At 42.9% G+C, this 24971-nt stretch overlaps 1 protein-coding gene across 5 annotated transcripts in view; it reads right to left on the bottom strand.

Moving 5' to 3' along the window:
* LOC120056862 (cytoplasmic polyadenylation element-binding protein 4-like) overlaps positions 1-23806 on the bottom strand; it is a 37586-nt gene extending 13780 nt beyond the window's left edge. For 4 of the 5 annotated variants that reach the window (XR_005477847.1, XR_005477848.1, XM_039005109.1 and 1 more), the window contains exons 1-3: positions 23339-23804; positions 20141-21295; positions 1451-1541 (exon numbers count right to left, since the gene is read on the bottom strand). Coding sequence is in view for 3 of the 5 variants with exons in the window: in XM_039005109.1 (XP_038861037.1) it covers positions 1451-1541; positions 20141-21250 (1201 nt within the window). In the remaining 2 variants the exon portion in view is untranslated. Of the gene's footprint in view, positions 1-1450; positions 1542-20140; positions 21296-23338 lie in introns of all 5 variants that reach the window. The other variant, XM_039005112.1, reaches the window with a different exon arrangement.
* Between the last annotated feature and the right edge of the window lie 1165 nt (positions 23807-24971).

Below are 24971 nucleotides of genomic sequence, written 5' to 3'. Positions count from 1 at the left end.
GGATAGTATTTTCCCCATAATACTATCCAATCAACAAACACTTCACAACTGCAGCTATGAAAACTCTAAAAAGGGACAAGTAACACCTCCCACGCCACCACCATAAGGTAGATTTAGCTCCATCTTTGACATTTTTGAAAACCTTTGAAATACTTCTTATGAACAATAAGTCCAAATAAAACCAGTATGCTAGGAGTCCAAATAAAACCAGTATGCTAGGAGTCCAAATAAAACCAATATGCTAGGAGTCCAAATAAAACCAGTATGCTAGGAGTCCAAATAAAACCAGTATGCTAGGAGTCCAAATAAAACCAGTATGCTAGGAGTCCAAATAAAACCAATATGCTATAAGTCCAAATAAAACCAGTATGTAGACCCAGGGTACATCTAACTTAGTTTGAGTTATTGATAAATCAGAAATCAGATTTTCCGTGTCCATTTAAAACCTTTGCAAATCTACTAAACAATGGCCTACCAAATTGAAACTTTAAGGTCAAAGACATTACCATGACGAACCATGTTAAGTTTGGCATTGATATCGTAAAAAAATTAGGAAACGCTTAACAATTTACTTTTTTGACTGTGTACCGCTAATGCTTAAAATAATCATTATAAATCTTCATGGACTAAATGTAAGATTCACTGCAAATTTGGTCTTTGGACTAAGTAAATGCATATTAGCACATAGGCTAAAATAGGCCAAAAATACTTCAGAAATCTTCTCATGAACCATAAATCAGATTATATCAAATCTGGAGTAATACTCAATGAATTAGCCTCTAATGAATTTGACAACGATTAGTTGCTGCATTCAAAGGCGGCCCCGCTACCAACCTACAGCACTATATTTTACATTTGTCATTTAGCAGAAGCTCTTCTCCAGAGTGACTTACAAGAGCAATTAGAGTTAAGTGCCTTGTTCAAGGGCACGTCAACAGATTATTCACCTAGTCGTCTCGGCGATTCAAACAAGCAACCTTTTGGTCACTGACACAACGCTCTTAACCGCTAGGCTAACGAAGACCCACTAGACCAAACGCTAACGAAGACCCACTAGACCAAACGCCGTCATCCTTGTGGTATTGAGAGATAAACATGGTAATGATTTCCCTGATAATTCCTACATGATATAATGCTTGCTTTGTTATCCAACTGAGCTCGTGTCCTTTCTGTCATCCTGTGAACCCCGTTCAATATTTCCATTTGCACTCTCTGTAGAATAGCCTAGCCTACATAAGCCTACACTCTTCACTTTCTAGTCCACTCTAGTGCCACTGAAAGGAAGGCTCAAATCAGCAGTCGTCGGACATGGCTGTGGGGCAGCAGACAGACGCCCGTCCTAGATGACCTTGCAGCAGATTTGAAGGACAAAAGGTTTTTAGATATGGCCGCTAGCATCAATATTGTGACCGGACATGCAATCCTGGTGGTTTTGTGATTGTTATCTTACCTTTCAGGGTATCTTGCTCGGCCCTCATGATGTCAATGAGAGAGTTCTCCAGGGAATGCATGTTGAAGCCATCAAAGGATCTGGTGCGCTCCTGTGTAAAAGAGAGATGAGAGGGCTGCTTTGAAAGTATGGAGCTGCCACTGCTTAAATGTTACATTTATTTTTTTTGGGGGGGGGGGGGGGAGATCAGCTTTAATATTGCAGAGTGCCCCATGGTGGCGGTGGGGTTATGGTATGGGCAAGCATAAACTACAGGCAATGAACACAATTGCATTTTATCGATGGCAACTTGAATGCACAGAGATACCATGACGAGATCCTGAGGTCCATTTATTTGTTAAGGTATCTATGACTTCCAGATGCATGTCTGTATTCCCAGTCATGTGAAATCCATAGATTAGGGCCTAATGAGTTTATTTCAACTGAATCATATGAACTGTAACTCATACATTTTTATACTTTTTTTAATCTATGAAATTGTTGCATGTTGCATTTATATTTTTGTTCAGTATACTTTGTACTGTATTTATAGAGGATGTAGTTGCTTTTGTGGTTATGTAAACCACAAATAAAATGCTGCTAAATAATTGTAACTTTAATATTTAGGTAAGAAATCATAATTTAGAGTATATGTTAATCCTTTGGAGCCTAATTTGAGTGAAAAAAAGCTGTTTTTCCATTCCACCTCTAAAAAAGAAAAGGCAGATACAGTACAGTCGGAAAATATTCAGACCGCTTGACTTTTTCCACATTGTTACGTTACAGCCTTCTTCCAAAATGGATTTTAAAATATATATATTCTCAATCAATCTACACACAACACCCCATAATGACAAGATTCTCTGGTCTGACTCCTTGGCCTGAATGCCAAGTGTCACCTCTGGAGGAAACCTTGCACCATCCCTAAGGTGAAGCATGGTGGTGGCAGCATCATGCTGTGGGGATGTTTTTCAGCGGCAGAGACTGGGAGACTAGTTAGGATCGCGGGAAAGATGAACGGAGCAAAGTACAGAGAGATCCTTGAGCGCTCTGGACCTCAGACTGGGGCGAAGGTTCACTTTCCAACAGGACAACGACCCTAAGCACACAGCCAAGACAGCGCAGGAGTGGCTTCGAGACAAGTCTCTGAATGTCCTTGAGTCGCCCAGCCAGAGCCCGAACCCGATCGAACATCTCTGGATGGACCTGAAAATAGCTGTGCAGCAACACTCCCCATCCAACCTGACAGAGCTTGAGGATCTGCAGAGAAGAATGGGAGAAACTCCCCAAATGGGGTACTGTGTATAAATTGATGAGATTAAAATAAAAATGTTTTATCCATTTTAGAATAAGGCTGTATTGTAACAAAATGTGGAAAAGGTCAAGGGGTCTGAATACTTTCCAAATGCACCGTATATCAGTAATTTGCCCCCATAAAAAAAAAAAAAACATTAAAAAAAAAATCCTGTATCTGTCAGGCTCTAACTTGTATCACAAACCATGTTTGAGAAAATCATGATGAAAGTGGCCATTTTAGACCTACACATGCCTCCTGTAAGACCTTATGATCTATGAACCGTACATGATACAGACATCATCTTGGTGTCATACTTCATATGTTACTATAAGGAGTATGTCTAGATTCTGAAATACTTATATAGTTTTAACAGAAAAAAGGCAGTATAAAATGTTAAGAAAATGTTTCCATGTCACATACCTAGTTGAAACCCTCCACAGAATGGCATACCAGAGGCCAGCCAACACACAATACAAGTCCTACTTGGTAATAATGAGAGGCTTGTTGCACAAGACCTGGAAATAATTCACCATTGACAGCATCTTTCAGCCCAGGCCAGACAAGACCTGGAAATAATTCACCATTGACAGCATCTTTCAGCCCAGGCCAGACAAGACCTGGAAATAATTCACCATTGACAGCATCTTTCAGCCCAGGCCAGACAAGACCTGGAAATAATTCACCATTGACAGCATCTTTCAGCCCAGGCCAGACAAGACCTGGAAATAATTCACCATTGACAGCATCTTTCAGCCCAGGCCAGACAAGACCGGGAAATAATTCCCCATTGACAGTATCTTTCAGCCCAGGCCAGATCTGGCTGCCTGTCAAAGGACAAGAGAAGCACTTCAACTAGGCCAGAGTCCAAGTTTGACAAATCCAAAAACATATTAGTGTGAAGTCTCATGTGGTTGCATCATACATCCTATCAAATCAAAGTGTATTTGTCCTGTGTGCCGAATACAACAGAGTAGACCTTACAGTAAGATGCTTACTTACAAGCTCTAACCAATAGTGCGGGAAAAAAAGGTGTGTGTAGGTAAGTAAAGAAATAAAACAGTAAAAAGACAATTGAAAATAAGAGTTGCAAGGCTATATACCGACACCGGTTAGTCAGGCTTATTGAGGTAGTATGTACACGTAAGTATGCTTAAAGTGACGATGCATATATGATGAACAGAGAGTAGCAGTAGCGTAAAACTAGGGGTTGGCGGGACACAATGCAGATAGGCCGGTTAGCCAATGTGTGGGAGCACTGGTTGGTCGGGCCAATTGAGGTAGTATGTACATGAACATATAGTTAAAGTGACTATGCATATAAGATAAACAGAGAGTAGCAGCAGCGTAAAAGGGTTGGTGGGGGGGGGCACACAATGCAAATAGTCCGGGTAACCATTTGGTTACCTGTTCAGGAGTCTTATGGCTGGGGGTAAAAACTGTTGAGAAGCCTTTTTGTCCTAGACTTGGCACTCCGGTACCGCTTGTCATGTAGTAATAGAGAGAACAGTCTATGACTGGGGTAGCTGGGGTCTTTGACAATTTTTAGGGCCTTCCTCTGACACCGCCCGGTGTAGAGGTCCTGGATGGCAGGCAGCTTAGCCCCAGTGATGTACTGGGCCGTACGCACTACCCTCTGTAGTGCCTTGCGGTCGGAGGCCGAGCAATTGCCGTACCAGGCAGTGATGCAACCAGTCAGGATGCTCTCGATGTTGCAGCTGTAGAACCTTTTGAGGAGGTTCTAAATCTTTTTAGTTTCCTGAGTGGGAATAGGCTTCGTCGTGCCCTCTTCACGACTGTCTTGGTGTGTTTGGACCATTCTAGTTTGTTGGTGATGTGGACACCAAGGAACTTGACGCTCTCAACCTGCTCCACTACAGCCCCATCGATGAGAATGGGGGCGTGCTCAGTCCTCCTTTTCCTGTAGTCCACAATCATCTCCTTAGTCTTGGTTACGTTGAGGGATAAGTTGTTATTCTGGCACCACCCGGCCAGGTCTCTGACCTCCTCCCTATAGGCTGTCTCGTCGTTGTCGGTGATCAGGCCTACCACTGTTGTGTCGTCTGCAAACTTAATGATGGTCGTGCCTGGCCATGCAGTCGTGGGTGAACAGGGAGAACAGGGGGGGACTGCGCACGCACCCCTGGGGAGCTCCAGTGCTGAGGATTTTTTATTATTTTTATTTTACCTTTATTTAACTAGGCAAGTCAGTTAAGAACAAAACGATTCATATTTTCAATGACGGCCTAGGAACAGTGGGTTAACTGCCTTGTTCAGGGGCAGAACGACAGATTTGTACCATGTCAGCTCGGGGATTCAAACTTGCAACCTTTCGGTTACTAGTCCAACGCTCTAACCACTAGGCTACCCTGCCGCCCCAGCGTGGCAGATGTTGCTACCTACCCTCACAACCTGGGGGCGGCCCGTCAGGAAGTCCAGGATCCAGTTGCAGAGGGAGGTGTTTAGTCCCAGGTTCCTTAGCTTAGTGATGAGCTTTGAGGGTACTATGGTGTTGAACGCTGAGCTGTAGTCAATGAATAGCATTCTCACATAGGTGTTCCTTTTGTCCAGGTGGGAAAGGGCAGTGTGGAGTGCAATAGAGATTGCATCATCTGTGGATCTGTTTGGGCGGTATGCAAATTGGAGTGGGTCTCGGGTTTCTGGGATAATGGTGTTGATGTGAGCCATTACCAGCCTTTCAAAGCACTTCATGGCTACGGACGTGAGTGCTACGGGTCTCTAGTCATTTAGGCAGGTTGCCTTTGTGTTCTTGGGCACAGGGACTATGGTGGTCTGCTTGAAACATGTTGGTATTACAGACTCAATCAGGGACATGTTGAAAATGTCAGTGAAGACACCTGCCAGTTGGTCAGCACATGCCCGGAGCACACGTCCTGGTAATCCGTCTGGCCCTGCAGCCTTGTGTATGTTGACCTGTTTCACTTCTTATGGCTGGGGGCAGTATTGAGTAGCTTGGATGAATAAGGTGCCCAGAATAAACTGCCTGCTACTCATGCCCAGTTGCTAATATATGCATATTATTAGTAGATTTGGATAGAAAACACTCTGAAGTTTCTAAAACTGTTTGAATGATGTCTGTGAGTATAACAGAACTCATATGGCAGGCAAAAACCTGAGAAAAAATCCAACCAGGAAGTGGGAAATCTGAGGTTTGTAGGTTTTCAACTCTTTGCGTATCAAAGATACAGTGGGATATTGGTCATATTGCACTTCCTAAGGCTTCCACTAGATGTCAACAGTCTTTAGAACCTTGTTTGATGCTTCTATTGTGAAGGAGGGGGGAATGAGGGCTCTTTGAGTCAGTGGTCTGGCAGAGAGCCACGAGCTGACCATGCTCGTTCACGTGAGAGTGTTAGCTTGCGTTCCATTGCATTTCTGAAGACAAAGGAATTCTCCGGTTGGAACATTATTGAAGATTTACAATAAAAACATCCTAAAGATTGATTCTATACTTCGTTTGACATGTTTCTATGAACTGTAACATGACTTTTCGTCTGAACTTTTGACTGGACCTGCCCGCGCGTCTTGAGTTTGGATAGTGTACTGAACGCGCAAACAAAAACGAGGTATTTGGACATAAATGGACTTTATGGAACAAATCAAACATTTATTGTGGAACTGGGATTCCTGGGAGTGCATTCTGATGAAGATCATCAAAGGTAAGTGAATATTTATAATGCTATTCTGACATCTGTTGACTCCACAACATGGCGGATATCTTTATGGTTGTTTTGGACTCTGAGCGCTGTACTCAGATTATAGCATGGTGTGCTTTTTCCGTAAAGTTTTTTTTAAATCTGAAACAGCGGTTGCATTAAGGAGAGGTTTATCTAAAGTTCCATGTGTAATACTTGTATCTTTTATCAATGTTTATTATGAGTATTTCTGTAAATTGATGTGGCTCTCTGCAAAATCACCGGATGTTTTGGAGACAAAACATTTCTGAACATAACGCGCCAATGTAAACTGAGATTTTTGGATATAAATATGAACTTTATCGAACAAAACATACATGTATTGTGTAACATGAAGTCCTATGAGTGTCATCTGATGAAGATCATCAAAGGTTAGTGATTAATTTTATCTCTATGCTTTTTGTGACTCCTCTCTTTGGCTGGAAAATAGCTGTGTTTTTCTGTAAACAGGTGCTGACCTAACATAATGATATGTTGTGCTTTCGTCGTAAAGCCTTTTTGAAATCGGACACTGTGGGATTAACAACAAGTTTATCTTTAAAATGGTGTAAAATACTTGTATGTCTGAGGAATTTTAATTATGAGATTTCTGTTTTGAATTTGGCGCCCTGCACTTTCACTGGCTATTGTCATATCGATCCCGTTAACGGGATCCCAGCCATAAGAAGTTAAAGGTCTTACTCACGTCGGCTACGGAGAACATGATCACACAGTCATCCGGAACAGCTGATGCTCTCATGCATGCCTCAGTGTTGCTTGCCTCGAAGTGAGCATAGAAGGGATTTAGCTTGTCTGGTAGGCTCGTGTCACTGGGCAGCTCGCGACTGTGCTTCCCTTTGTAGTCTGTAATAGTTTGCAAGCCCTGCCACATCCGACGAGCGTCGGAGCCGGTGTAGTAGGATTCAATCTTAGCCCTGTATTGACGCTTTGCCTGTTTGATGGTTCGTCGCAGGGCATAGCGGGATTCATTGTAAGCTTCGGGTTAGAGTCCTGCATCTTGAAAGCGGCAGCTCTACCCTTTAGCTCAGTGCGAATGTTGCCTGTAATCCATGGCTTCTGGTTGGGGTATGTACGTACAGTCACTGTGGGGACGACGTCCTTGATGCTCTTATTGATAAAGCCAGTGACTGATGTGGTGTACTCCTCAATGTCATCGGAAGAATCCCGGAACATGTTCCAGTCTGTGATAGCAAAACAGTCCTGTAGTTTAACATCTGCTTCATCTTACCACTTTTTTATAGACCGAGTCACTGGTGCTTCCTGCTTTAATTTTTGCTTGTAAGCAGGAATCAGGAGGATAGAGTTGTGGTCGGATTTACCAAATGGAGGGCGAGGGAGAGCTTTGTACGCGTCTCTGTGTGTGGAGTACAGGTGATCTAGAATTTTTTTCCCTCTGGTTGCACATTTAACATGTTGATGGTAGATTTGGTAGAACTGATTTAAGTTCCCCTGCATTAAAATCTCCGGCCACTAGGAGCGCCGCCTCTGGGTGAGCGGTTTCCTGTTTGCTTATTTCCTTATACAGCTGACTGAGTGCGGTCTTAGTGCCCATATCTGTTTGTGGTGGTAAATAAACAGCCACAAAAAGTATAGCTGAGAACTCTCTAGGCAAGTAGTGTGGCCTGCAATTTATCACAATATACTCTACTTCAGGCGAGCAAAATCTAGAGACTTCCTTAGATTTCATTCACCAGCTGTTGGTTACAAATATGCACAGACCGCCCCCCCTCGTCTTACCGGAGTGTGCTGTTCTATCCTGCCGGTGCAGCGTGTATCCCGCTAGCTGAATATTCATGTCGTCATTCAGCCACGATTCCGTGAAACATAGGATATTACAGTTTTTGATGTCCCGTTGGTAGGATATTCGTGATCGTACCTCGTCTAGTTTATTGTCCAATGATTGCACGTTGGCGAGTAATATTGACGGTAACGGCAGCTTTCCTACACGCCTTCTGCGGGTCCGGACGAGGCATCCGGCTCTTCGTCCTCTACGTCGCTTCCTTTTGCGAATAATTGGGATGTCTGCCCTGTGGGGTGTTTGGAGAATATCTTGTGAGACCTGCTTGTTGTTGAAAATACTTAGTCTAATCCGAGGTGAGTGATCGCTGTCCTGATATCCAGAAGCTCTCAGTCTAATCCGAGGTGAGTGATCGCTGTCCTGATATCCAGAAGCTCTCAGTCTAATCCGAGGTGAGTGATCGCTGTCCTGATATCCAGAAGCTCTCAGTCTAATCCGAGGTGAGTGATCGCTGTCCTGATATCCAGAAGCTCTCAGTCTAATCCGAGGTGAGTGATCGCTGTCCTGATATCCAGAAGCTCTCAGTCTAATCCGAGGTGAGTGATCGCTGTCCTGATATCCAGAAGCTCTTAGTCTAATCCGAGGTGAGTGATCGCTGTCCTGATATCCAGAAGCTCTTTTCTGCCGTAGGATACGGTTGCAGAAACATTATGTACAAAATAATTTACAAATATCGCAGGAAAAAAACACATAATAGCACAATTGGTTAGGAGACCGTAAAACGGCAGCCATCTCCTCTGGCGCCATTAGCAATCTACCTCCAGGAAATGAAGAAAAACTGCTCCAGGTCAAATAAAATATCATGCTAAGTAGGGCTGGGCGATATCATATCATGGTATTTTTCAAATTCCTGACGGTACGGCGGTATTTGATGGCATTTTATGTTTTTGATTTATGAGTAGTGAGTGATCCGAGGATGGCAACACGTATATTATAAATTATTTCAATGGCTCTTTCTCCATTCTGATTGTTTTATACTGTTCAATTCAACTTCAACCTAAAATAATTTCCTGCACCCATTTGAGATCATTTCCACACTCCAACGACATGGGCAAAAATACTAGGCCTTATTTTTAACCAAATGCTGCAATTGAGATTTAGATCAAAACACTTGGGTGAACTTTTGGAATCATGGAAATAGAATGTTTATTATAATTATATAGTTAGAATATAAATAATAGTGGGCACTTTGTTTGACATGACAACGAATGAAAATGCCATGGACGAGTTATTGTGACAGGATAAGAACCAAAGGGATGTTCAGTGTTTCCTAGGGGACCCTATAATCTTTGGCTACATTAAATCTTTACTCATATAGCCAACATATTCATGCTTTGCCTATTCCTCTTTGATTTAGAAGATACCGTTGCACAAACATGCTGATTTAAGCCTCCACAGTACTGGTATCAGGCTGTATTAGCTAGCTACGTTTGCTCTGACTCAGTACTTTTAGCTAGCCAGCTAACTAGCGATTAGCATTAGTGGCTAACATGATTTAGCTTATCTTGCTAAGAAAATACCAACTAGCTGTTTGCAACCCAATGGCGGTATACCGTATTTTACGATATACCAGTATTGATGCACAGACCGGTTTGGGGTTTTACTATACCTTATATAACGATATTTGAATGTTTGTTTTGTTAAATGTGATAAGCTGTGCGTAACATCCATTTTTATAGTTTACTCCGCTACTTGAGTCATCTCTCTCCAGACCTAGCCCCGGCCCCTGTTTACTCACAGAGTGCATGTTGTTGTTGCTCGACCACAAGACACAAGACACATGCAACAACATTAATGACTACCATGCTGTTTTAACTTTGCTTCTTAATATAATCCACAAGTGTTCTATAACTACACTATTAGCTTGTGTTTCTTACATTTGCAAACAGGTAATTGTATTTTCTTAGTAAGTTGTGGCTAAGTCATGTTAGCCAATAATGCAAATTGCTAGTTAGCTGGCTACCTAGCTAGCTCATAAACGTACTGAGTCATAGAAAACGCAGCTAACTACACAGCCTGATACCAGTGATGGTATAGGTCTAAATCAGCATGCTGCTTGTGAAACAGTATATTCTAAATCAAAGAGGAATAGGCAAAGCATATGTTAGCTACATATTTAATGTAGCCAAAGATTATAAGGTCCCCTAGGAAACACTCACCAACACTTTGGTTCCTACCCTGCCGCAATAACTTCTCCCTGGCATGTTCATTTGTTGTCATATCAAAACAAAGTACCCACTATTATCATCTAACTATAGAATCAGAATAAATCTCAAGTCAAATCGCAATTGCAACACTTGGTTAAAAATAAGGCCTTGATTTTTTGCCCATATCGTGCAGCTCTACATGGCAGTGAGGAAATGATCACAAATGAGATTGATGAAAATGCAGACAATTATTTTGGGTTGAAGTTTAATTAACCAGTATAAAACAATCAGAATGGAGAGAGACCCATTGAAATCACTTAGAATGTATGTAGGGTCACGCACTACTCATAAAGCATTTAACTTGTACTATTCAAAAACATAAAACAGTCAAAAATGTGAAAAATACTGTGATACGATATTGTGGCCATGTCAACCAGCCCTAATGCTAAGCAATGGGAATGGAAACAAGCGTTAAAATGGTGGCCATGGAGCAGTAAACTAACAAAATTAACAACCATGACCTTAGGAGTGACAACCACACAAATCACCAGCAGGCTGGGGCTGCAGTAACCTAGAATGTATTTTCTACAATCCACTGAGAGATGAACTACTTGAAGTCAAATAGGAGATTAACACAAAAACACTCTTAATTCATTACAAAATAAATACTCAACAAAAAAAAGAACCCTATCCCTATCCTAAGATGCGAAACAGGAAGGGTCCTAGTGAAGTACTAGGTAATGAGATGCCATTCGGCATCATGACGACGCACAAGTATGGCTGCTGTTGCAGTAGTTATTCATCTGAAAGGATTGGCAACCGTAGTGATTAAAGGGATACTGCGAGATTATGACAATTGTGCTGTTGTTCTACTTAGCCAGAGTCAGATTCTAGCGTATGCTACTGTACCTGTAGACTTCCAGTCATTGCGCTAACGCTAGTTAGCATTGGCTCACGGAACTACCTCTAACTTCCTTCAAACTGCACGTAGAGACATAAAAATGGTATCCATGAGTAAATTTGACTCTGGGTAAGTAGAATAGCACATTTGCCATAATCTCGCAATATCCCTTTAATCGCTGCGGTTGCCAATCCATTCAGATGCATAGCAACAGCAGCCATACTTGTGCGTCGTCATGGTGGCAGATGGGTTCTACAGGACTAGGCTACGTACGTAGGCACACAGACACATAGCCCTTAAGAGCATAGCCCTAAATAGCCAGTTGAGCCTGCCTGTCCCTCAGTTCAACTCTTTCCTTCTCACAGCCTCACATGAGAAGTTTGGTTCACCTCCAAAGTACACACACATAGGTGGGCGGGTCAAATAAGACTTTTCCTTACCAAGCTCAACAATAATCTTTAAAAGGAACAATTTTTTAAATTCAAGCTTAGGCTAAATAATAGGCGAGTGGCACATAGGAATGTAATGAAATAATTCCCTGATAGAGACAAAAGAATAGCGAGAAACAGTCGGAAAGACCAAACCGGAGTATTTTGTATTTCAACTTGCTCCAGGCAGAGAGCCTGTGTTTGGGAGTATAGCTAGAAGCTAAGGCCAAAGTATCCAACGTGAAGAACACTGCTAAAACAGGCCTTGATGAAACGTTTCTGCCACAACATTAATCTACAATATCACGGCTAAAATAATGGAAAGGGAAGGGTGGAGGGAGCTTGGGAAGGGGGCCCAGCTTGATTTTTGTGTTGCTGGTCATGGCATTACAAAGCCTTCCACATTAAAACACCCACAAGCCCATGAAGCCAGTCCCAGAGCATGGTTAGGGAGGGAGGGGTAGCAGGGGGGTGCAGACTGGTGCCCCAGGGGAGCCAGATCTACTTTGGTGATAAAGTAATTAAAAACAGCAACAGATCCTAATCAGAGACTGGGAGTTAAAATGCCTGTGACACTTCTGACACGTTTCCCCCCCCCCCCCCCCCCCCCATCTCCCGCTCGTTAAAACACACAGTACGCGTCCTGTTTCATAACTCCCTTCAAGGATAGGTTAGAGAACATAAGAACACGGTCGTGCACTTGTCACTGATGGTCAATTCTTTCATTATTCAAGGGGCATTTACCGCCATCAGGATCGTGACTAATTGGCTAATGCCCTCTAAATTTTAATAGCTGGGAAAGTGTGCTGGCTGTAAATGGGGGGCTAAATGAGAATGAATGAATGAGGCTTGTTACTATAACCATAGAACAAAAGACTACATCTGACAGGGCTCTACAGTGCGACCATTTTACTTGCATATGCACCCAAATCTTTTGCTGTGCAACCCAGAATTTATATTTAAGAGCACCAGTGCGCCTAGAAAACTGAAGGATTCTAGCTTTAATATCTCAAATATTTTTCATTGTGCTCCTTCTTTCTGTGTGCCTAAATCTCTCAACTTAGAGATGTGTCCTCCTTGTAAAAAAGGTCAACGTAGAGCCCTGTCTGATGTAGTCTTTTGTTCTATGGTTATAGTAACAAGCCTCATTCATTCACTAACCTCAGCACATTAGTCTGTCAAACAGTCAGTCTACACATCCCAAAACATCTTCCCATTAGTACACCGTCAACTGATACACACAGTGATGTGAACACGAGACCTTTGGGGTCGAAATGTTCTGTTTTGATAAGACATCCTGCCGTATCATGAACTAACAGACGTCATAGGATACTTTCATGGTTTTAAAGGGATACTTCGGGATTTTGGCAATGAGACCCTTTATCTACTTCCCCAAAGTCCGATGAACTAGTGGATACCATTTTTGACTCTGCGTCCACTATGAAGGAAGTTAGATGTAGTTTCGCAAGCAAAAATCATGCTAGCAGATACCCATAGACTTCAGTCATTGTGCTTATGCTAGTTAGCATTGGCTCGCAAAACTACCTCCAACTTCCTCCATACTGGACACAGAGATAAGTGGTTTCCACTAGTTCATCAGACTCTTGGGAAATAGATAAAGGGCCTTATTACCAAAATCCCAAAGCATCCCTTAAAATGAAAAATGGCACCGGAGCAGAAGGCAGACGTTTTACATGCCCCAAACCGCACCATCGAGAGCATCCTGACTGGTTGTATCACTGCCTGGTATGGCAACTGCTTGGCCTCCGACCGCAAGGCACTGCAGAGGGTAGAACGAATGGCCCAGTACATCACTGGGGCCAAGCTTCCTGCCATCCAGGACCACTATACCAGGCAGTGTCAGAGGAAGGCCCTAAAAATTGTCAAAGACTGCAACCACCCTAGTCATAGACTGTTCTCTCTGCTACCACACGGCAAGCGGTACCGGAGCGCCAAGTCTAGGTCCAAGAGACTTCTAAACAGCTTCTACCCCCAAGCCATAAGACTCCTGAACACCTAATCAAATGGCTACCCAGACTACTTCCATTGCTGCCGCCCCCCCCCCCCCCCCCCCTCTCTTTTACACCGCTGCTACTCTGTTGTTATCATCTATGCAGTCACTTTAATAACTCTACCTACATGTACATATTACCTCAACTAGCCAGTGCCCCCGCACATTGACTCTGTACCGGTGCCCCCTGTATATAGTCCCGCTATTGTTATTTCACTGCTGTTCTTTAATTACTTGTTACTTTTATATCTTATCCATATTTTTTTTTAAACTGCATTGTTGGTTAGCGGCTCGTAAGTAAGCATTTCACTGTAAGGTTGTTGTATTCGGCGCATGTGACTAATACATTTTGATTTGATTATAGAAAACAATCTCACAAGCACAAGCCCACTTGCTAGTGAGTAGCCAGCTAATCTTTATAATTCAAGTTCAGCCAACTTGGACCTATTTCCTAGCTAACAAGGTAGAAGCATTGTTATGAACACACCCTTCTGTCCATACGTTTGAACAGCATGCTAGCCTGTCCACTTTGTTCAGTTGAAATCGAGTGGCCTACCTTATTTCGCCGAATGAGAACGAGTTCGCAATTCCTTATTTAGAGTGTGTTCGTAAATTCAAGTCCCAGAGTGCGCTCTGGGCGTTTGCCAATTCAGAGCGTTGTCAGATTGTCCATTCGTAAATTCAGAGCGTTGTCAGATTGTCCATTCGTAAATTCAGAGCGTTGTCAGATTGTCCATTCGTAAATTCAGAGCACTTCGCTCTCGGAGCGTTCAGAGAGCACACTGGACGCTGTGACCTGGGAGTAGGGTTGATCCGAGCGTTCTGACCTCACAACGGCAGTCCCAAGCTAATTGGCTAAGGTTGGCTAGCTTTCTAGCTACTTCGACACAAATTAGAACATTTCCCTCTGACCATTTTACTTGCCCTAGCAGAGGTGGTTAGGCTGTTTTCATGTTATCCAGAGCGTTGGTGACTAACTGGGCTGTTGGCAACAATTTAAATTTTGCCGACGCTTACCAACACCAGCCATATTCAACAGGTGTTGAGCGTTTGTAAATTCATCAGTTATTCTGCACTCTAGCACACAAACGAGAGTGTTCTGAAATTGGAGTAGATGGCCAGAGTGAATTTATGAACGCACCCATCTTTGATGCTAATTAATTTCTAAAACACAGACTAGACAGCAAGTATAACAGTTTTTGGCTAAAATGCTGCTAGTGAAAAACTGAGAATTTATTTTCCAGAATCAATTTTAATTGATTCTCCCCATTTTAGTAGTGCCTGCTCTGTGTGAAATTTGAGGAGTTGATACATAAAAAGGTTTTCATTAGAAAGGTTAACTACTCCTCTATTACAGTAAAATAATGTCTCAATGTCTGTGTGTCCATATGACTGATTCTGTTGGAACAAACCTCAAATACAAATAGTGAATTGAAACCGTTTCGGTAATACTGTGCTAAAACATACATTTGAATTAATTTGATATATCACCCAGCCCTAATGAACAACTGTGATTTGAAGCAGTTATAAATGCAAGCAAACATATGTCCTTCGTCTAAAAAAGGTTAACCAGAAAAATCACAGCCGTAAGCTACCTCTAACAATTTCCCACATACATTAGATTGCTAAATGTGGCCCTTTGGGTGCCTGCCCAACCCCAGATCCACAGGCATGTTACCGAGCAGTAGGCCCTGTCCCTCCCAGTCACGGAAGTCTGTAGAGCAGCTTACACAGAGCTAAGAGGATGCCCGGGGTTTAGAAAGTGAAAGACCGGCCCTGCCTCAGTGCAGAGAGCTTGGCCTAAGAACACAGCTCTAATACCGTACCCAAAGGCAGTAAGCCTATAGTCGGGACCAGGGGCCTGTCCATGGTTTATATTATGATAACATCCCTCTCTGGGAGGCATAGTCACTAATCCCTGAGAGATGACACTGGACCTACTGTAGGAAACATATGACTGTTTGCCAACGGCACCTGCAACCAGTGACAAAAGCTGCTCTAATACAGAAACAAACAGAGAGGAGACCTAGCCTGAAAAACAAACAGCCTCCTTGTTCATTTGGGGCAGCAGGTAGCCTAGTGGTTAGAGCGTTGGGGTGGCAGGTAGCCTAGTGGTTAGAGCGTTGGGCGAGTAACTGAAAGGTTGCTGGATCAAATCCCAGAGCTGACATGGTAAAAATCTGTCGTTTTGCCCCTGAACAAGGCAGTTAACCCCGGTAGGCCATCATTGTAAATAAGAATTTGTTCTTAACCAAACTTGCCTAGTTAAAAAAAGGCTAAATATTTTTTTTTTTTAGGTTAGGTCTCCCAGTCCTGCTCTGTGATCAGCAGCAGCACAGCCCAAGGCCATCACAGGATGAACATCACAGGATGAACATCACATCTAAATAAAGGGTCCTTCTTTATGACCCGAGAAAATCTGTTTTCTTTTTGCCTGATTGTTATCTCCGTTTTGTTTTTCCCATTTATTTATTTATCGCTCTGAAAAAAAACAAAAAAAATAACAACATTGGATGTTATAAGTCCACAAAAATGCTTAAACCGCATCAGACCACTTGAAGTCTGGGAAAAATAGAAGAAATTAAGATTTTTGGGTGTAGTTACCCTTTAATGCCGTTGTTTGGTTAGCCAAGTTTCTGTAGCGCTCATGTAATTGCAGAGTTCGCAAAACAAATGCCCACTGGATTGATGCAAACAATCATGATATTCTGTCTGGTAGGCCTAAAAAAACTTTGTAGTTAGCATTTAATTGAGAACCTTTTTGGGAAACGTTATCATTAGCATCATCGCTAACGGCCACACAAAGTGTAGATATCCCGCGCGCGCACACACACACAGAGAGAAGAACATTCCTGTTTAGTTTCAGAAAGTTGCAGGAAAATAAGAATCGCTGATGCATTTTGTTCAAGTCTTATGATTAACTTGGGCAAATTAATGAATTTTCTAATAAATTCAATACATTTTGTGGATTTCCTACTAAGTTCAATACATTTCTGAATATTGTTGAATTCCATTTTAATGTCTGGATTCCAAAATTCCGTCCGTGTTCTACGCAACACTTTTGTTTTTAGCGCCATTGTCTCATAAACCGTTTTTTGTTCTCCCAAGTGGGAGCAGCATCTCCCTTTTCATTTTCTCCCTGAGACACAGGTTAATCATCAACATCTCACCTGTGTCGGCTTGCATGGAGCGAGTGCTCTAGTCCCCCCCATCAGACAGCCTCTACTTTCACACCGAACATGAGATATGCTTGGCTGAGACACAGCAAGCCTATGGAAACTTCCAGCACCATTAAACTAAGAGCTCAGTATCACATCACTTTAATGTGTTAACTCCCCAAGGCGGACACCTAAACAGTCAGTGAAAGCTCATTTAAATAAGTTAAACAGGAATCCACTGTTGATTTACATAACCCAGATTTCTATGAAAAGGTGCTGCTACAGTATGAAGCCAAAGTATTGTAGACAGTAAGGTATTTCTACACAATGTTACTTGAGCAATGTAAATGTTGTGCAAGCTTGATGGATGTAGGCTATGCTAAATAACGAGAGGCAAAATAGCCTACAGCAGGGGTAGGCACCTAGATTCAGCTGCGGGACATTTTGTCAAACCAGATGGTCGGGGGGGCCATTTTTTTATACCTTGATTAAATAAATAAAAATGTATTCATGGAAATCCTTGGGAACAGATTTCCTACAGTCAATTTATTTTTTGCTGAATTCCTGTTAAATGTTGAAGTCTTGTTTCACCAAAAAACAAAATCCTAAAACATTTTTGGGGGGGGGGGTGGGGGGGGTCTCCTGTTGCCGACCCCTGGCCTAAAAGCATTATACCCTTAAAAACAGGAATACGGTTAGGAATGGATATGGAGAAGAATTACTCCAAAAGGGACACCACCAACCAGCCCACCTGTTCTCTCCGTGATGAGATGGAAACTATGTAGAACCATTTGGACATGCCTGGCAGTCACAAGAGAAAGTCACGCAATCAATGGGCTGGTGTTCACTATCACTGTCCAAGTTAAGCTGAAAACATTGCTTGTTCAGGGACAGGGAACCTATTTATTATGTACGGTAACAGTCAAAAGATTGGACACACCTACTCGTTCAACGATTTTTCTGTATTTTTACAATTTTCTATCAAAACAATGAAATAACACATGAAATCATGTAGTAACCAAAAAGTGTTAAACAAATCAAAATATATTTTATATTTGAGATTCTTCAAAGTAGCCACCCTTTCCTTTGATGACAGCTTTGCACTCTTGGCATTCTCTCAACCAGCTTCATGAGGAATGCTTTTCCAACAGTCTTGAAGGAGTTCCCACATATGCTGAGCACTTGTTGGCTGCTTTTCCTTCACTCTGCGGTGCAACTCACCCCAAACCATCTCAATTGTGTTGTGGTCAGGTGATTGTGGAGGCCAGGTCATCTGATGCAGCACTCCATCACTCTTCTTGGTCTAATAGCCCTTACATGATGACCAGACCGGACACGTCGCATGCGCGAGCGTTGCAAAATAAATTTAGAAATCCATGTTATTCAATTATTGCATCCACACTGCTCACGCCAACAAGCGTCTGCGTTGCCAAGGGCTAAAATAGAAGTCATTCCTATTTCTGACGCAGATCACGGTGCAAGTCCTGCCTCTCCCATCTCCTCATTGGTTTATAGAAGCAGGTACCCACGTGCCATCTCCTCATTGGTTATACCCACGTGGGTGATTGAAAGACAAACTGTTTTGCCGGTCGTCGTTGTAATACTATGAAAGTTTAGATGCCAATCACCATATAAGTTCAAAGATGAAAAAGTCTGGAAGGAGGAGAGATGACTAAAAATGATTCGGTTGACCATTTTATGTGTGGATTAATTGTCGAAGTAGAGGACCTTGTGCATTTCAGGTAAAATAACTACTCAATGTTTATATCCCAGGACAAATTAGCTAGCAACAGCAAGCTGGCTAAATAGGACAAATTAGCTAGCATGTGCAAGCTACCTAGCTAAATTGCCATACATGTTTAATGCTTTTCGACCTGTCCACAAATTAACGTAATTGGTTCAGAGTTTGTTTTGATATTTTAACCTGTGTGTTGTGAGGAGAGATGGAGAGATGTGTTTATAATAAAAGTAATCAGCCTATATAATAAAAGTAATCATTAGGTTACTTAGAACAGATTTTTTTTATAGAACAAAAATAGAATACCCATGTGATTTATCCTAGCGTGACTAAGCAGAAAAATACAATAACAATGTAATATCTGTGTAATAATTCCACAGCAGTTCCAAACAGCTACGCCTAACCTACAATTGGATGTTGATCCACGGCAGATACCTCAGTTCAGTCACACTGTAGTAGCCTTTCACTACTCAAACCTTCGATATAGAGACCGTTGCAGAGGATTCATTTCCAATGGATTTAAAGAGCACAATTTCATTCCGACAGTCTCTATGGAACACTCTTCTACATCTCGAGCTGCCTGTCAGGCCAACTTTATCCATTATGCGAGAATATTCAGCATCCCCCGTTGAAGTAGACTAGAAAATGCTTCTTAATTATTAAAAAAACAATGTGTTTCAGTTATTACAGCCTGCATCAGGAAGCTAACCTTCAATCATACCCTCCACCCCCAATGCATTTAGAGGTCAGAGTGCCACAAACCAGCTAGCCTGAGCAACACAGGCTAGCTGAACCCACAAGAGCACAGCACTGTCGTGTGCTACAGTAACATAGCAGTCAGGCTATATCTAACATGGTCGATATGGCATCATGGCGTCAGCACTTCTGGGGGGGGGTATCCACAGAGCCTTCAAATCAAGCCTTCCAGCACGTATACTAGCCCAACTCCTGCACCCACCTCTACCCCCCCTCCAGACGCAGTCACCCCTGTGCTTGATCAATAAAATAATCTCCATGCCCTTTTCATCAATCCTATCAGAGTTTTCCAACGCATAATACCGTTATCCAAGTCATCTTCATTGTGTGCTATTAATCAAATTTCAAATTGCATTATAAATGAGGTGGCATTATAAAGGATGTGTAGACCGGTAGTCTCAGGTTATTAATAGCCCTGTAATCCTAAAAATCACTTTCACGGAAAGATAGGTAATTGATGTTCCATCCATTTCGCTACAGTGTGTTCACTGGATGAAGAAAATGATCTGATATTTTCTAGGCTGTCATAGCTCCTGTATGTCATATACGTGGCACACATCACTGCAGTGGTACAGCTACGCTAGTCATAAGAGGCCTCTGGCAATTAAAGCATTAGGACCAACATCTAATAGCGCGACAAATTCATCACATAACGCAGAGTAAAGTCTTTGGGTACACACAATTCTATTTCGTCTCTCTGAATGGCTCTAATATCATTACAGTTAGAAGACACTGTATAAAACCAGTGGGAATTATTGACTGACCTGGAAGGGGAAGATGTTGTCACTCCTGCTCACACTCTCGTCCATCCAGGATTTGGGGTTGAACCCAGGGCTGGTGCGGGAGTACTTCTGCGACGGCACGTGGTTGTTGGGGAAGGTTTTCTTCAGTGGGGAGATTGAGTTCAGGGGGGTCATGCCTCCGTTGAGGCCCCGACGGTACTCACGCCCCTGGGAGCCTCCCCAGCCACCATAGCCCCCGCCGGGACTCCAGGAGGTAGAGGAGGGAGAGGGAGCAGGGCTTTGGTAGCTACCCCAAGGTGACGGGGGTTTATTCAGATTATTGGACAAATGGGGCAACTGGCTGAACGGAGCATTCCTATGGGGGAAGGGAGGAGGGTGGGGGCTGGCTGGGGACCTGCGGTGTTGTTGGTGTTGGTTGTGTGGGTGCTGAAAGTGTGGATGTGGGGGATGGTGCTGGGAGATGGGTCCAATCTGGGGGGAGAAGTTTCCCCCAAAGCCTGGGCTGGTGTGGTGGGAGAAATTCTGGAACAGGAGGGCCCCATTGTTAGCAGAGGCAGCTGGGTTGAAGAAGCTGACATCCTCGTTGATGATGGTGGAGGGTGTCTGGGAAATAGCCGCTGACCAGTTGTTGAAGCCGGTCAGGGACGAGGAGGTACTGGACTGGACCGGAGCCCCAAGACCCGATGTCTCTTGGTAGTCGAAGCCTGTCAGTACTGGGGACTCGAGGCGCAGCTTCTCCTTTCCATTGCTACCCTCTGAGGGGCTGCCCTCCACCTTGTTCTCCTCGGACCTCGCCTTCTCTAACTCAGATATGATTACAGACTCCTGGTGGCCAGGGGACAGTTGCTGCTTTTCTTGCATTTCTTGCATTTCCTGTTGCTGGGCTTTGGGCTTTTCAGACCCAAGAATTTCATCTTGCATGCTGCTGTGGGCAGCTGTGGCTGAAAACAGCCAAGGCGACCCACTGCTACTGCCATTACCAGATGTGGTATTGTTTATGAAAGCAGCAGGGCTTGGAGACACATTCTGATGATGATGTGGAGGTTGCAGATGTGGGTGAATTCTAACTGGGAATGCAGACTTGTTGCCAGTGTTGTTTTGCACTAAGACTCCAAACCCGTAATCCCCCATTTGCTTTCCCCCACACAATATGTGCTATCCCGTGATCTTTACGTCCTAAAGAGAGGGGCAAACACAAAACACACCAGTTATTATTTCAATGGTTGTAATTGAGAATCAGGCAGTCACCAGTGTAATGGACTTTGAAAGCTAGCTACGTCAGACCCTTTTCTGCCAGTAACCATCTTGCTAGTCCACATGTGGCAAACTAATTCAGTTAAATAAAAGGTTAAATAAATAAAGCAAACATTTATTTATTTTTTATTCCACAGAGGGCTGAGTGCCTCGGGTTCACACTCCTCCCTTGTACTTAGCTAATTAATTAATTAAGGTCACTGATACATTAGGAACTCCTCTCACCTTATGGTTAAGGTATTAATGGACACAAATTCATGGAATGAGTTAAAGCTATCTGTCGAGAATAGCTGCCGATATAATAACCTTGCTAACGTGACAGATGCCACATCAGTTCCACCTTGTACGTTGTAGCTAAATGGTTTATTGCATGCTAGCTAGTTGGTTAGCTAGCACCATCTTTACATTGCCACAGAATATGCTACACTAGTCTAACTACCTAGTTAGCTAACGTTTTCTGGTAAGCTACACTACATGCTCGTCGAATATCTCATTACAAAACCTTGGGCATTAATATGGAGCTGGTCGCCCCTTTGCTGCTATAACAGTCTCCACTCTTCTGGGAAGGCTTTCCACTAGATGTTGGAACATTTCTGCGGGGACTTACTTCCATTCAGCCACAAGAGCATTAGTGAGGTCAGGCACTGATGTTGGGCGATTAGTTCTTCCACATCGATCTTGACAAACCATTTCTGTATGGACCTCGCTTTGTGCACGGAGGCATTGTCATGCTGAAACAGGAAAGGGCCTTCCCCAAACTGTTGCCAGAAAGTTGGAAGGACAGAATCGTCTAGAATGTCATCGTATACTGTAGAGTTAAGATTTCTCCTCACTGGAACTAAGGGGCCTAGGCTGAACCATGAAAAACAGCCCCAGAGCATTATTTCTCCTCCACCAAACTTTACAGTTGGCACTATGCATTAGGGCAGGTAGCGTTCTCCTGGCATCCGCCAAACCCAGATTCGTCCGTCGGACCTCCAGATGGTGAAGCGTGATTCATCACTCCAGAGAACGTGTTTCCACTGCTTCAGGGTCCAATGGCAGAAAGCTTTACACCACTCCAGCCGACGCTTGCCATTGTGCGCATGGTGATCTTAGGCTTGTGTGCGGCTGCTCAGCCATGGAAACCCATTTCATGAAGAAGCTCCCAACGAACAGTTATTGTGCTAACGTTGCTTCCAGAGGCAGTTTGGAACTCGGTAGCGAGTGTAGCAAACGAGGACAGATTACTTTTACGTGCTTCAGCACTTGGCGGTCCTGTTATGTGAGCTTGTGTGGCCTACCACTTCGCAGCCGTTGTTGCTCCTAGACGTTTCAACTTCAGTTGAGCCATGCCGCTCTAGCAGGCGAGGTGTCATCCTATGAGGATGCAACGTTTAAAGTCACTGAGCTCCTCAGTACTGGCCACAAAACTGCCAATGTTTGTCTATGGAGATTGCATGGATGGGTGCTCGATTTTATGTACCTGTCAGCAAGGGGTGTAGCTGAAATAGTCGAATCGACTACTATGGCAATGTAGTGTATGTCGGATAGTCGACAGGAGATTGCAGTGGTGACATTTCTAAGGCCAATTAACTAGCTAGCATTTTGTCGATAACATACTAAAGTTAGCTTGCCAGTTGCAATAGTCATATGCAACAGTATTTGGAAAATGACGCTAGCCAGCTAACATTAGCTAGCTAAATTTGAACGAAATCATGACAGACAAGCGACCTTGCTTGCCTGACAGCTGTCAAAGCCTATCCCGTTGCTTGGAATCGACCCTTTAATTTCAGAAAATGATGATGGCTTATTTACTCTTAATCTGTTATAGGCACTTCCCCCAACAGTTTGATTGTTTCAGGCAAAATCTTAAACAGATATGACAAAGTCGATAGTCACAGATGCTAGCTAGCTATAGTAGTGTATGAATAATCTGGCTAAAGCGACGTTGCACACACATCGACAATAAAATTCCTTTTTCACCTTTTGGTCGCTAACGTTACCCTTGATCCAGGCGACGACTCGATCCGTCCTGTAGTCAACCGGCAATCTCGATGCGTCTGATAAAATTGTGAAAATCAAGTTTATGACAAGCGATATGGTACTTTTATGGCTTTCGTTCATATAGTAGCTAGTTATGGCTAACCAGCTTTTCTCTCCTCTCCTGACGTGTCCTGCCTGCTCAATGACACAGCTCTCTCTCGCGAGCCGCTAACCTTGCTTGTATAAAAATAAAAATAATGTCATTGAATTAAATGTTTAAAACGAATTCAATACTAGTTGACTGTAGTGGCTTATTCGGTCGGTTTCATTGTTTAAAGGATTCCTGTATTTTTTTTCTTCTCTCTATCCAACTGACTTGTTCCTGCGTTTCTTTGCCGTTGCTGTCCCTCTCCTCAGAACCGACCGTGGCCAAATGACAGAGTGCTCAGCCGCGAGACACTTCCGGGTAGAGCTCTGCCCCCTTCTAAAACCTTCCCACGGATGGCTGGGAGCCTCTCCTCAATTCGTGACACTACCCACACCTCGTGAGATAGTGGCGTATAATTGGTCATACAAACCAGTAGCCTCACCCACCTTAAAGATGTACCCGCCCTTTAAGGTCAATTAACGTGATATGCGTATATCCTCTTCACGCCAAGTCTCCGCCTAGTAAGGTCGAATCATGAGAGCTCAGATCAGAGAGAAACAGCTGAAATTGCATTCCCTCCCTATCGTTTGTAAGTTAAGAGGTCAAGCCTCCTACAAAAGATTTAAAAGGTGAACGATATGGATTCTGAGCAGAAATATAACATTGAACAGGCTGTAGTTGTAATATAGACATAGTCCTACCTTATTCTTACATTCATATAGCTTGTCATCCTTAACTGGTATCGTTTGTTTTTGGCTAGAGGTTATATATTAGCTATAGCATGAACACCCCAGTACAGCTCAATGTTCAACATGGAAAAGAGAGCTTGCTCCTTCCAGTGTTCATAGACATATTCACCATCAAACACTCAGGATAATGTGGTGTGCCTTGGATGCAGCCCTATTACTGCAGGTGATATGCATGGGAGCTTGTGTGGTGGAAATATCTTTTGTGTGGTTTTGAAAGGCAAGTTGCTGGTGATAGTATGGGGTCACTTTCATGCTTTAGGTATTGAATTCAAAATAAAATAAATCGTTATTTACAGTTGAAAATGTAAAAATAATATTTTAGCTGAAAAATGAAATAATGGATGTTGAGATTAAAAACAAAAAAATTAAAAAGCAAAAATGTGTAGAATTGTAAACAAAAAGAATATCAAAAGATACATTTAAAAAACTTGCAAGCAAATCATTTTTAAAGCTGGTGTACAAAACCAAAAGTTACAGACGCAAAAATGTAACTTTTTTTTGATTTTGATTTTTGGGTTTTTGATCTCAACATCCATTATTTCACTATTCCTCGAAAATTACAAAATTTTAATTTCAAAGTCAATACTTAAGGCATGAAATTGACCCCATGTGATAGGGCAGATTGTGATAGGGCAGATTGTGATAGGGCAGATTGTGACAGCGGTGGAAAGGTCTGCTGGCGGTGGTATTGGTGGTGGCACCTGCTTGCTCTCTTCTCAAAATTTTTGGGCCAGCA

This window comes from Salvelinus namaycush, chromosome 12, assembly GCF_016432855.1.
Source record: "Salvelinus namaycush isolate Seneca chromosome 12, SaNama_1.0, whole genome shotgun sequence".
Taxonomy (NCBI): domain Eukaryota; kingdom Metazoa; phylum Chordata; class Actinopteri; order Salmoniformes; family Salmonidae; genus Salvelinus; species Salvelinus namaycush.
This window is presented reverse-complemented; position numbering and strand designations above follow the sequence as displayed.